General features: G+C 46.1%; 1 protein-coding gene across 3 annotated transcripts in view; it reads right to left on the bottom strand.

The window, feature by feature from the left end:
* Window positions 1-12,863, bottom strand: part of ITPK1 (inositol-tetrakisphosphate 1-kinase) — a 235,255-nt gene extending 222,392 nt beyond the window's left edge. The window contains exon 1 of one of the 3 annotated variants that reach the window (XM_033952831.1): window positions 12,761-12,863. Coding sequence is in view for 1 of the 3 variants with exons in the window: in XM_033952829.1 (XP_033808720.1) it covers window positions 12,168-12,262 (95 nt within the window). In the remaining 2 variants the exon portion in view is untranslated. Of the gene's footprint in view, window positions 1-12,167; window positions 12,697-12,760 lie in introns of those variants that run through there. The other 2 variants (XM_033952829.1, XM_033952830.1) reach the window with 2 other exon arrangements.
* Window positions 12,864-13,817: the final 954 nt, after the last annotated feature.

Genomic DNA, 13,817 nt, shown 5'->3' with positions numbered 1-13,817 from the left:
TCAAGGCTGGAACTGAAGAAGAAAGTGAGGACTTACCCCCCGACGACTTCGAAGTCGAGGACGCAGGCTTCGACGAAGCAGGATGTCGCGGCAAGGTCGAGGTCGAGGGAGTCGAGGCCGACGTCGAGGCCTGCCCCGCCGCGGGGTCCACCGCAAAGAGCTCCGCCATTCGGGCGCGACGGCGGCGGAGAGCTCTGGGCTGAAAAGTCGAGCACCGAGGACAGGAGTCGGTGGGGTGCTCGGGACCCAGGCAAAGTAAGCACCACCGGTGGAGATCGGTGATTGAAAGCAGCCGATCGCACCGGGTGCACTTTTTAAAGCCCGTCACAGGACGGGACATGAAATCGAAAAACGGCCGGGAACGAAACGAGGTCCGCGGCCGCGGCTACCGGGAGCCCCTGGAGCCGACGAAAAAGATTTTTTATTTTTTTTTTGACGATTACCGTAAGCACGAACGAAGAAAAAAAGAAAGCAAGCACAGCGACCGAGAAAAATAACTCAGACGCGGTGTCAGAAGGCAAACACTAAAGAACAAAAATTCCACAGGGCTTCTGGCTCCGCGGAAAAAACTGAACTGAGGACCACGAGGTGGAGATGTGCCCTCTAGTGGGCAAGAAGGCATGCACATGCGTGGTGCAGCATAGCAAACTTGAAACTTTAATCAAGTTTGCTTGAAAAGCTGTCCGCGCTGGGGCTCCGTAGATGACGTCACCCACATGTGAGAATATCATGCCTGCTTGTCCTGGGATAATGGGTGTTTCTACGCTAATCAGTTAGCACAGCTACATTACCGAATGAACCCTTATCACCTACAAAAGAGGTCTAAGTGCTAACATGGCAATTTTTTTTTTAATAACCATGTACTAATGCCTTGAAGCATCAGCAAACTAAAAAAAAAAAAAAGGCCTCAGAGGCAACGCTCCTTACTTAGGACTACTATATATTTTGCTGTGTTTGAATTTTCTGTGATTATATAATTTGTTTCTTTGTAGAATTAGTTCATGTACTAATGTAATACTGGTGCAAGGCCATTAATGCAAATAATAGAAAATCAGCCCTTTTACTGCTGCGGTAAAAATAGCCTTAGCGCACGGGGAAAACCCTTGTAAGGGCACGCTAACACCACTTTACATTGCCGCTTAGTAAAAGGGCTATTAATCGTCAATCCCCTTAATAAGCAAGTGTTATTTTAACACACATAACTGAAAATAATATACAGTATAATCATTGCAGGAGTAATTAATTGAATCTTTAAAAACCTTGACAAAACACAAAAATAAGTCTCTGTCTTCAAGATACTGTAAGGTCTTTGTGATATGGCGTATGGCAGGAGTGCCCAAAAGATCGATGGCGATCGACCAGTAGATTACAAGGGCAATGCAAGTCGATCGCGGAGCCCATCCCAGGCTCCACGATACTTGCGTTGCCTTTGCGTTATCCCTGCTTCCCCGATGCGCAAAAGCCAGGCCCATGCAGCCACTACAGAAGCATTCCCCCCCCCCCCCCCCCCAAAATCAATTCTGGCGTCGGAGAGGAAGATCCAGGCCAGCCAATTGCTGCCTGGCTGGCCCAGAATTTCCTCTCCGATGCCAGAATTGGCGTCGGGACAGAGGGAACGCTTGTGTAATGGATGCAAGGGCCTGGCTTTTACGCATCAGGGAAGCAGGGAGAATTTGGCGGTGGTGGCAGCTTGGGAGGGGGCAAGGAGAGAGAAAGAAAGATGGTGGCTTGGGGGTAGGGAGAGTGAAAGACACGAGCTTCATGCTTCCAGGAATTATACAAGCTGCTTTTCCTCCATTGACCTACTAACAGTGCTGCCTTCTCTGGAGAGAGACATGAGAGAAAGAAAGGCAGACAGAAAGAAAGAAAGAAGTGGCAGGGAGAGAGGAAGAAAAAGTCAGGGGAGGGAATGGAGTGTGTCAAGTGGCAGGGCACAGGCAAGGAGAGAGGAAGAAAAAGTTGGACTCATGGAAGGACAGAGAGAGATGTTGGTTGGAATGAGGATTGCAGGAGAAGAAGCATGTAGGAGGAAGAAAGAAAGAAAGATTGGATGCACAGTCAGAAGAAGAAAGTGCAACCAGAGACTCATGAAATCACCAGACAAAAAAAGGTAGGAAAAATGATTATATTTTCAATTTAGTGATCAAAATGTGTCCTTTATGAGAATTTATATTTGCTGTCTATATTTTGCACTATGGCCCCCCTTTACTAAACCGCAATAGTGGTTTTTAGCGCAGGGAACCTATGAACGTCGAGAGCAGCACAGGGCATTCAGCACAGCTCCCTGCGCTAAAAACCGCTATCGTGGTTTAGTAAAAGGGGAGGGGGTATATTTGTCTATTTTTGTATAGTTGTTACTGAGGTGACATTGCATATTTTAAAGTCATCTGCCTTGACCTCCTTGGAAAAAAAAAACCCCTGAATATAAATTATAATTAACATTTTCTATGCATACAGTGTGTTTTGTGGGGTTTTTTAAATTGTGGTTTTTTTAAATTTTATTGTTGGTAGATCATTTTGACTTGATGATTTTAAAAGTAGCTCACAAGCCAAAAAAGTGTGGGCACACCTGGTTTATGGGGACAAAGTTAAAGATCTCAATCTGTATACCTTGGAGGAAAGGCGGCAGAGGGGAGATATGATAGTCGTTTAAATACCTACATATTATAAATGTGCATGAGTTGAGTCTTTCATTTGAAAGGAAACTCTGCAATGAGAGGGCATAGGATGAAGTTAAGAGGTGATAGGCTCCGGAGTAATCAGAGGGAAAACTTTTTTACGGAAAGGGTGGTAGATGCGTGGAACAGTCTCCCAGAAGAGGTGGTGGAGACAGACACTGTGTCTGAATTCAAGAGGGCCTGGGATAGGCACGCGAGATCTCTCAGAGAGAGAAAGAGATAATGGTTACTGCGGATGGGCAGACTAGATGGGTCATTTGGCCTTTATTTGCCATCATGTTTCTGTTTCTATAACCATAAAGCTCTATGACCTCACAATGCAGGTGTAAAGAGCCATAGCCTATAGGAAGAGGAGATTCAAATGTTAAGAGCCTTAGCCAATAGGGAAAGGAAGAGATAATGGTTATTGCAGATGGGTAGACTAGATGAGCCATTTGGCCTTTATCTGCCATCATGTTTCTATGGTGACTCTGAACATTACTTCACTACTGATACAGGATGCCATCATCTTTTAAGTGATAGACTCTGCTTCCAGCTGTTGGTCTTTCATAAATATTTGAGGCTTCCAAGTTTATTTGTTATTTGTATATCACTGATCAATGAAAATTTCCAAGCGTTTTTTTACATCCAGATACTCAAGCATTTTTCCCTGTCTCAGCAGGTTCATGACCTACTTAACATACCCGGGGCAGCGGAGGGGCGTGTGACGTAGTGGTTAGAGCTACAGCCTCAGCACCCTGAGGATGTGGATCCAAACCCCGTGCTGCTCCCTGTGACCCTGGGCAAGTCACTTGATCTTCCACTGCCCCCAAGCACATTAGACATATTGCGAGCCCACCGGGATAGACAGGGAAAATGCTAGAGTTTCTGTATGCAAACTGCTTTGAATGTGGTTGTAAAACTACAAAAAAAGGCAGTATACAAGTCCCAATCCCTTAATCTACATGCCCAGAGTCACAAGGAGCAGCACTGGGCTCAAACCCACAACCTCAGGGTGCTGAGGCTATAACTCTAACTACTAGGCCACAATAGCTTCATTATATATTTTAATATTTACTCCCCCTTTTACAAAGCCACGCTATCCAAAACCCTTTAAATCCCTGTGGGCTTTGGGGGTAGCTACCACAGCGGCCTGCGCTATTGACCTTTGGAAAAGAGGAGGTTAATGAATTATTTTGGGGGGCACATTACATATTATTTTCAATTACAAAGTGTTAATAACACTTTCTGGTTAAAGGGGGCTGATGATCGACAGCGTGGAGCATAAATGAATTGAGTCAATAATATTCTGCAACGGCTCCTGGTCCGAGAATCTCTCTCATGCATTTCGGTGGAAACAGCAAAGAAGCATCGGCGAGAGGAAAGAGTAGACAGAGAATGACACGGGGACAATTTTTTTTTTTCCCCGTTCCCGCAGGAACTCAATTTCCCGGTGTCAGGTCAAAAGCGCGCCGGGACAAAGGCGCGCGCAGACAATTGAGCGCAGCGCGGAGGTGCGCACCAAAGAAAATTACTGTTTTTATGGCTCCGACGGGGGGGGCGTGGGGGGAACCCCCCCCACTTTACTTAATAGAGATCGCGCCGCGTTGTGGGGGAGTGGGGGGGTTGTAACCCCCCCATTTTACTGAAAACTTAACTTTTTCCCTGTTTTTAGGGAAAAAGTTAAGTTTACAGTAAAATGTGGAGGGTTACAACCCCCCAAACCCCCCACAACGCCGGCGCAATATCTATTAAGTAAACTGGGGGGGGGCTCCCCAACAAAAACCCCCGTCGGAGCCCCTAAAAACTGTAATTTTCTTCGGCGCGCGCCTCCATCTTGCGCTCAGTTGTCGGCGCGCGCCTTTGTCTTCCGCCGAGTTGTCTATGAACCCAATTTCCCAGCCTCTGCCTTAACCGCACAAGCCTCAGACACTATGACGAGGACAAAGCTTGGGGAAATGGAGAAGGAACAGGAAAAGAACTCCCGCGGGGGAAGGGGAAAAATTTGTCCCCGTGTCATTCTCTAATATTAGACAGCACAACAGGTCCAACTGGCTGCGACGTATTTTCATTACATTAAAGAGAAGAATTCCGCTCACAACATTGCTCCACTGCTTGTACGAAAGCAGCCAAGCAAGTTGCCTTTATCCACATAATGAGCTGGAAATTTAGCACAAGTTACTTGGCAGTGAGTCATTCCACATGAACTCATCTCATGGTGTGTGTGTCTAGTGAGGAAAGCGTGGGCTACGTGTCTGGACAGTGGTACCAAGCATAAGGCACTGAAGCCCATACGCAACTTTTACTCACACTGATGTTGGGCTCCAGCCTTTTAAATTAATATTAGGGATGAACATCTGTTTATTTATTTTACGTATTTATATACTGCCTATCAAGGTTATCTAAACAGTTTACAATCAGGTATTTCAAGCATTTTCCCTCTGTGTCTCAGTGTGCTCACAATCTATCTAATGTACCTGGGGCAGTAGAAGATTAAGTGACTTGCCCAGGGGCACATGGAACAGCACTGGGCTTGAACCCACAAACTCAGGGTGTTCAGGCTGTAGCTCTAACCATTGCCCCACACTCTCCTCCAATCCAATATCAGAAGTGAGCCAAGTATAGAACAATGAAGCCATTGTGACATCACTGATGAGGTTGGCTCTTATTGGTGGAATGAGGCATTATGACATCAGGGAAAGGGATTGGGACTTGTATACCACCTTTTTGTAGGTATACAACCACACTCAAAGCGGTTTACATACAGGTATTTCAAGCATTTTCCCTCTCTGTCCCGGTGGATTCACAATCTATCTAATGTACCTGGGGCAGTGGAGGATTAAGTGACTTGCCCAGGGTCCCAGGGAGCAGTGTGGGGTTTGAAACCACAAACTCAGGGTGTTGAGGCTGTAGCTCTAACCACTCTGCCACACTCTCCTCCAATACAATATCAGAAGTGAGCCAAGTACAGAACAATGAAGCCATTGTGACATCACTGATGAGGTTGACTCTTAGGCATTGGTGGAATGAGGGATTATGACATCAGGGAAAAAGATTGGGACTTGTATCCTGCCTTTTACATAAAGGTACTTCAAGCATTTTCCCTCTCTGTCTAATGTACCTGGGGCAGTGGAGGATTAAGTGACTTGCCCAAGGTCACAAGGAGCAGCGTAGGATTTGAACCCACAACCTCAGGGTGTTGAGGCTGTAGCTCTAACCACTTGCAAGAACCGTGGGATATGACATCACTGAGTGTCATTATCAAACAAAAACAAGGGGAAATAAGCAAGAAAATGTGCAACATAGTAGGCAGAAGCTTGTTACCTGATGATATGACACACGACCTACTGCTTCTGGAACAATGGTCGACTACTTGGCAGCTAGGCTTCAATGCTAAAAAATGCAAGATAATGCACCTGGGTAAGAGAAACCCGCGCAGAACTTATGTACTAAATGGTGAGACCTTGGTTAGGACCACGGCGGAACGCGATCTAGGAGTGATCATTAGTGAGGACATGAAGGTTGCCAATCAAGTGGAGAAGGCTACCTCCAGGGCAAGACAAATGATGGGATGTATCCGCAGAGGTTTTGTCAGCAGGAGACCTGAAGTTATGATGCCGTTGTACAGAGCCATGGTGAGGCCTCACTTGGAGTACTGTGTTCAGTTTTGGAGACCACACTACCGAAAGGACGTGCTGAGGATCGAGTCGGTGCAGCGAACGGTCACCAGGATGGTCTTGGGGCTCAGGGATCTCACGTATGAAGAAAGACTAAAGAAATTGCGGCTGTACTCACTTGAGGAAAGAAGAGAACAGGGAGATATGATTGAAACGTATAAGTACATCACGGGACGCATCGAGACAGAAGAGGATATCTTCTGGCTCATGGGACCCTCGACCACCAGAGGGCATCCACTGAAAGTCAGGGGAGGGAAGTTTCATGGCGACTCCAGGAAGTACTTCTTCACCGAAAGAGTGGTGGATCATTGGAACAGACTCCCACTCCAGGTGATAGAGGCCAGCAGCGTGACGGATTTTAAGAGAAAATGGGATACTCATGTGGGATCGTTAAGGGAGTAAACTCAGGGGGGAGGGATACTTGGAATGGGCAGACTTGGTGGGCTATAGCCCTTTTCTGCCGCTTTTTTCTATGTTTCTATGTTTCTATTTTATTATTTGCTGATAATACTGCACACACACTCTTGAGAGAGTGCGCACTAATTTGAAAGAGAGCACCCACTACGCACAGGCAGACTATCACTCAGGTATGAGCCGCTATACACTCTTTCAGAAAAAGAGTGTGCACTCATAGCCAGATTCTGTATAAGGCGCCTAAATCGCCAGGTGTCTAGAAAAAAAAAAAAGGCGCTGGCCACATGTCAATTATGCTTTGGCGCCGTTTACAGAATTGTGCCTAAGAGCACGTATCAAAAAAACTTAGGCGCCGGCAGTGGCATAGTAAGGGAGGGTGGACCGCCCCGAGGGGGGGTTGCTGGCACCTCTCTGCCCCCCGCTCCTTTCCCACTCCTCTCCCGCTGCATGAATACCTTCACTTCCCCCCCCCCCACCCCACCATACCTCTAGCTCTTCCCCAGTGCAAGCAGCAGCTCCAACCTGCTGCTCGCAACAGCCTCAGAGCTCCTCTCCGATGTTACTTCCGGGTACCGTGACTAGGCAGTGATGTAGGAGGAGAGCCGATGCTGGCAGCAAGTTGGAGATGCTGTTTGCGCAGAGGAACTTAAGACTAGCCTTACTGGGTCAGACCAATGGTCCATCAAACCCAGTAGCCTGTTCTCACAGTGGCCAATCCAGGTCCCTAGTACCTGGCCAAAACCCATGAAGTAGCAACATTCCATTCAGAATCTCAAAGAATAGCAAGATTCTGGAATCCCAAAGAGTAACAAAAGATTCCGAAACCCCAAATCAACATTCTATGCTACCGATCCAGGGCAAGCAGTGGCTTCCCCTGTGTCTTTCTCAATAACAGACTATGGACTTTTCTTCCAGGAACTTGTTCAAACTTTTCTTAAAACCAGCTACACTATCCGCTTTTACCACATCCTCTGGCAACGCATTCCAGGTGCACGTGCGGTAGGGGGGCAGTAGGAAAGGAGTAGGGGGAGAAAGGGAAGGGCGCCACTGCCCTGGGTGCCTCCCACCCTCGCTACATCAGTGGGTGCTGGTATGTAGGCCAAGGTTCTACTGGCCTACATTGCAGGTGCCTACATTCTTTAGAGAAGCGCTCCTGGCGGCATCTATCTCCGTCTCTGACCCCCAAACATGGAATCAGATAGGTGCCGATTGGCCAATTACATTTTTTTTTCCCAAATTATGAGCTAATTAAAGCTCATAATTGAAGCTATTAAGATGGTTTGAGTAATTAAGATAGACACCTAAATGGACACTTCTTACAGAATCTGGTCCTCAGTGACTTTGCTCCTGTGATAAAAAAAAAAATGGCAAAACAACTCCCAAAACTGAAGAGAGTTGACCCCAAAGTATCCACAGAGAAGAAAATGCAGAAAAAAAACAAAAAACATAACAAAACACTGTGGAGTGACGATGTTCCATAAATGGACTTTATTATTAAGAATGTCAAAGTACCAAGGTACAATAGAATCATTCACATGAAATAAGTTTTTACGTGGTAATCCACGTAAAAACCTAAACGACCTAGTCCACTAGGGACGCAGGACCCAACACGGTCCGCGTTTCGACAACAAGTCTTCTTCATGGGTCCTATAGTGGTAAATACGTGGAAGAGCCGTTCCGCAGAAGCTGTGTGCAGGACACGGGCTCAAAAAGCCTGAATAAAATGAACAGTCCAAGAAATGACGCAATAAATGACACAAAACGAATGCCCTTTGGCTGCTCATCCCTAATAAATATATAAATATTCACAATCACTGGGGTATCCAACAACTATGGCAGGTGTACACATACAAAACCATCTCAGTAAATGCATAAAAGCAGTAGAAATCTCACACGTATCTCTGGAGAGGCAAAGGAGCCAAAAGAATCAACAGGTGCTTTCAAGCATAGTTTGAAACTCCACAGACTAGACAACACATCTTAAAGGGTCATTTGCTAATAATTAGCACAAGCCATCTACCACTGGACCCATTTTCTTCTATCAGCACTGCGGCAGATCATTTCTGCTGTTAGTAAATAATCCGTAGCAGCTGATGCAGAAAGCCAAGTGGTGGAGATGCACACCGATATACGAGCACAACTTCTAACAAGAAATTTGGCAAGAACATATTTCACACCAATTATCATAACCTAATCATAGGCAAATTTGAAATGCATAAAACTTGTATACTAATTAGGGAAAGCCTGCCGGACATGTGTACACGCGGCTGTGCGCCAAGGGTAGCCAGTACCGTGTGCATATGTCTGAGCAAAAGCAAAAAAAAAAAAAAGTGTCTGTAATATGTGCTGAGATGGTAGTCTACATAAGAGCCTCGCAAAAATTTCTTGTGCATAAAATTTTTATGAAGTTGAAAGGAGACAGATTCAGAACAAATGCTAGGAAGTTCTTCTTCACTCAGAGGGTGGTAGACACCTGGAATGCGCTTCCAGAAGAGGTGATAGGACAGAGTATGATATTGGGTTTCAAAAAGGGATTGGATGATTTCCTGAAGGAGAAGGGGATTGAAGGGTATAGATCAGCGGTTTCAAACTCAAAACCTTTGCAGGGTCATATTTTGGATTTGTAGGTACTTGGAGGGCTGCAGAAAAAATAGTTAATGTCTTATTAAAGAAATGAAAACTTTGCATGGGGTAAAACTCATTATAGTTTTTCACTTTCTGCATGTTGCACTGCTTTCAGCTGTGTATAGTTGAAATTATCAGAACCAATTAAGGAAAGATTTATAAACTATAACGAGTGGTTTACCACATGCAAAACTATGATTTATATTCTAAAATCAGCTGCAAGAGACAAGATTTTGTAGAGGGGAGAATCAATATCTGACTTGTGCCTGGAAAACTTATGCCTTAAGTGTCCGGTGGTCGCATCCGCAACCGCCTTCAGCTCTTACCTCCTCAAGCACCAGACACAACCACACATCTTACGTCAAACAGTCACCGCCAGGAAAGGTAACAAATTTCACGAGAGTTCACGAGATTATGTACACACGCACAAGCTGCACTGTCTCCAATGTTTACCTTAGGTTCTGGAACATTGTCCGCCTCACTGCTATAACCTTACGCCAGCGCTTTCCTGCGTCTGTATGCGATTGTCCTCTTCACTCCACCTCACAATCACGTACAGACGGAGGAAAGTGCTTGCATGAGGTTACAGCAGTGAGGCAAGCAACAATGGTAACATACCGAGGGCCTCAAAATAGTACCTGGCGGGCCGCATGTGGCCCCCAGGCTGCGAGTTTGAGACCACTGGTATAGATAGAGGGTTACTATCAGGATATTAAATGATTAGGGAACAAAATATTTAGGTGAAGGATCACTTATAGGTCATGGACCTGGGGGGCCGCCACGGGAGCAGACTGCTGGGCATGATGGACCCCTGGTCTGACCCGGCAGAAGCAATGCTTATGTTCTTATGTTGTGCACAGAAGAACCTCATTCCAAGACATGCATGGATACAATTTTTTTTTCCTTGCACCTGTGTGCAGAACAGTCACCTCTTGTTCTGTTGTAAAAGTTACGAGTACTGCTCGCTCACAAAACATAAAAGAAAAACATGGCATTAAATCCTCTCAAAAAACCTGCCTTCATTTCCTCAAGACTTGACTTGTCTTAAAATCTGTTACCTTCTGCAATGCAGTGGAATAACTAATAGCCTCATTACTATTCATTTTAATATGTTGTCACCAACGTCCGTTGCAAAAACTAACTTCACGGAATTGTGCGCTCAGTAATATCTGTGGTATTGGTAACTATGTGCTTCTGTCTGCACTCTGCATCGACCCCTTAGTTCTCTAGAAGGCTAAAGTAACTGATATCATTACTATTACAATGATGCCTTGGAATCCGAACTTAATCCGTTTCAGAACCCCGTTCGAGTTCCAAATCTTTCGTGTTCCAAGACAATTTTTCCCATTTAAAATAACAGAAAATGGATTAATCCGTTCCTGGGTCCCACACACTCAAATTTTAACAGTAAATGCACTGGATTTTAAGATGAAATATTAACAAATAATAATAATACAGTACAGTATTTTCCTCACTACACTACACAAAGGCGAAAATCACACGAGATGCTTTCACTACAGCTTCCGACAATGAAATGAACGACGTATTGGTGGCCCGAGCGCCAGGGAAACGTACACACGAACACCGTGCAGGGCGTTCGGATTCTATAGCAGCATTTGGATTCCGGGGCACAAGCACACACGAACAATGTGCAGGGTGTTTGTATTCCGGGGCAAAATTTGCTTTAATTTTTTGTTCGGATTCCAAGTTGTTCGAGTACTGGGGCATTCGGATTCCAAGGTATCACTGTATTTCTGTCAGGTACTCTTATAGTAAGCTAATAGTTGGGAAATTATGAAATTTATAGGTGAATCAGTGTTAACCTATTCAAACTGTTAAAGGTCCTTTCTTCAGGGGATCTGAAATACTCCACAGTTAAAAAAAAAAAAACCACTTCTACTTCTTTCATGTACATAGTAACCAGAAAATTAATTTAAATAAACTTTAAGGAGTTTAAGGTTAGCAATATCTATGTTAAAGTGAAAGGGGGTGGGATTTGATATACTGCCTTTCTGTAGTTCTATTCAGGTACTTATTTTGTACCTGAGGCAATGAAAGGCTAAGTGACTTGCCAAGAGTCACAGGGAGCTGCAGTGGGAATCAAACCTGTTTCCCCTGGTTCTCAGGTCACTGCACCAACCATTAGGCTACTGCTCCACTCCACAATTAAATATTTAAAAGCTGAATATTTCGCTGGACTTGCAGGCTATCATCACACGAAATCCCTAATTATGAATTCATTTCTCAGGGCACCACTCATTTCCACTAGCCTGGTATTCCCCCCCCCCCCCCCCATAAATGCGAAGTGGAGAGCCAAGCTGCACATGCAAAAAAAAAAAAAAAATGCATCCAATTTAATGACACCGAAAGGCAATTCTGTTGTGTTGGGGTTTTTTTTTTTAAACCATCGTATACAACAGTAAACTGCTAAGATCAGGAAAGAAATGAAGGAACCATTAACAAGTCTTAAAGAAGCCAGGGGCAGTCGTCCTCCTCTATCCTCTGGGTATCTCTCAGGTACCTCCCAAACATGCGGTAAACTGAGAAACACTCCTTCCCCCCTCCTCTCCAAACGGTATCAGGCTTTCAGCAGGATTATATTAAGCTGGTCTTCTCTTGGTACTCAACTTACCGCCGCTTTTATTCTAATTTGCAGGCTTGTCTTTAATGTGTAGCAATTAGCAGCTCTTAAGCAACGCCGCCCGCAAAAGGCTGTAATTACAGCTTCATTGGTGGACTCGTGATCCAGCGGGGCTGCGAGAACAGGCCCCCTCCCCCACCCCCACCCCCTTACCTGCACACCTCGGCGAAGGCCTGGAAATTCAGCTTTTTCATCTTCTTCTCACTCAGCCAGTAGCCGACTCTTTTCCCTTTCAGAAACGTCTGCATCTTCTTCCCCCCCTCCTCCTCCTCCTCCTCCTCGGCTTCGCTCGAGAAGCGGGGCAGGAAGAAGAGGCGCGCCCGGGCACGGAAGCGGCGAGGGAGGAAATCCGCCCGGCGAGCCGGAGCCTAGGAAGGGCACGCGAGAGGGCGCGCGGCGCTGGCGGGACGCAGGGACCCGGGGGACGGCGGGCGCGCGGCGCTGCGAGGTGGGAGAGGGGGCGCGAGGCGCTCCCAGTGTGCACCGAGCCAGACCTCTGCGCGCGCAAGCGCCTCCAGGCGGCCGCAGTGAGCCGGGCGGCCGAGGACGACGAAGACGACGTTCGGCTCCTCTGGGTCTCGGACCTTGACGGTTTCGCCCTCCCGCCCCACTGGCGCGGCGGGGGCGCAGCAACGCGGCAGAGCCCAGCCTCGTGTCCGCCCACAGAGCCCGGGGGAGCAGCAACTGCGGCGCAGCCCACAGCCCTCCCCCCCGGCCAGGGGAAAAGCCCTTGGCTTGCAGCCCACCTTCCGAGTCGCCTTTCCAAGGATGCCTTTTTGGTTTGAAGCCTAGTGTGTTTCAAATTGCAATTGGCTTGTCCATCTTCATCGTAAGGCGTCCATTCTCGTCCTCCTGCTCCAGAACGATAATAATAATATAAGAGTTTAAATACCGCAGGACCGTGAAGTTCTATGCGGTTTGCAATAATTAAAAGATGTTACAAATTGAATGGATTTGACAATGTTCTGCCGGTTAACATTGATTGAAAGATGCTACAAATTGAGTGGATTTAACAAAGTTAGAAACTAGTGATTAACAGCTCTAGGGATCAGTTATTGTGGGATCGGATTCTAACATAATTTTTCTGTCCCTTTTTTTTTTTTTAAGGTTTGCTATGCCTTCTTCCAAATCCAAGCTCAAGGTGCATTACGTATTCAAGTACATGTGTGAGTTCCCTGCCCAAATTGGCTTACAAACTAGTTGTACTTGAAGCAATGGGGAGTTAGGTAACTCGCCCGAGGTCACAAAGATTGTCAGCAAGAAAAGCGGAATCTGAACCCTGGCTTCCCCGGTTCATATCGGCATCCGTAGCCACTAAGAAGCTGATGCTCAAAACTTGTAACTACAAGTGCTAAAAGGGGATTTGTGCCAAATGTGCTAATGGTTTCAGTGCAAACTGTGTTAAAATGCATATTAATGCGGTCATTTATCCTGCTGTTTAAAAAAAAAAAAATCCCAAACACATTTATGTTTAATTAAAAAGCACAGTTACTTACCGTAACAGGTGTTATCCAGGGACAGCAGGCAGCATATTCTCACATGTGGGTGACCTCCAAGCTAACCAAAAAGGGACGGAGGGAAGTTGGCAATTCAAGAAAACAGATTACGCAAAACTGACTGGCCAAACCGGCCGTCGCTCCTGGACAGAGTATCCAGACAGTAGTGGGAGGTGAAAGAATGAACCGAAGACCAAGTGGCAGCCTTGCAAATCTCCTCGATAGGCGTTGACCTGAGGAAAGCTACAGAAGCCGCCATCGCTCGGACTCTTATGTCCCGGGACTCGACCATGCAGCGCGAGACCAG

The sequence above is a fragment of the Geotrypetes seraphini genome, chromosome 7, assembly GCF_902459505.1.
Source record: "Geotrypetes seraphini chromosome 7, aGeoSer1.1, whole genome shotgun sequence".
In the NCBI taxonomy this organism is placed as follows: domain Eukaryota; kingdom Metazoa; phylum Chordata; class Amphibia; order Gymnophiona; family Dermophiidae; genus Geotrypetes; species Geotrypetes seraphini.
Note: the sequence above shows the minus strand (reverse complement) of the source record. Positions and strands in the feature narration are given on the sequence as shown.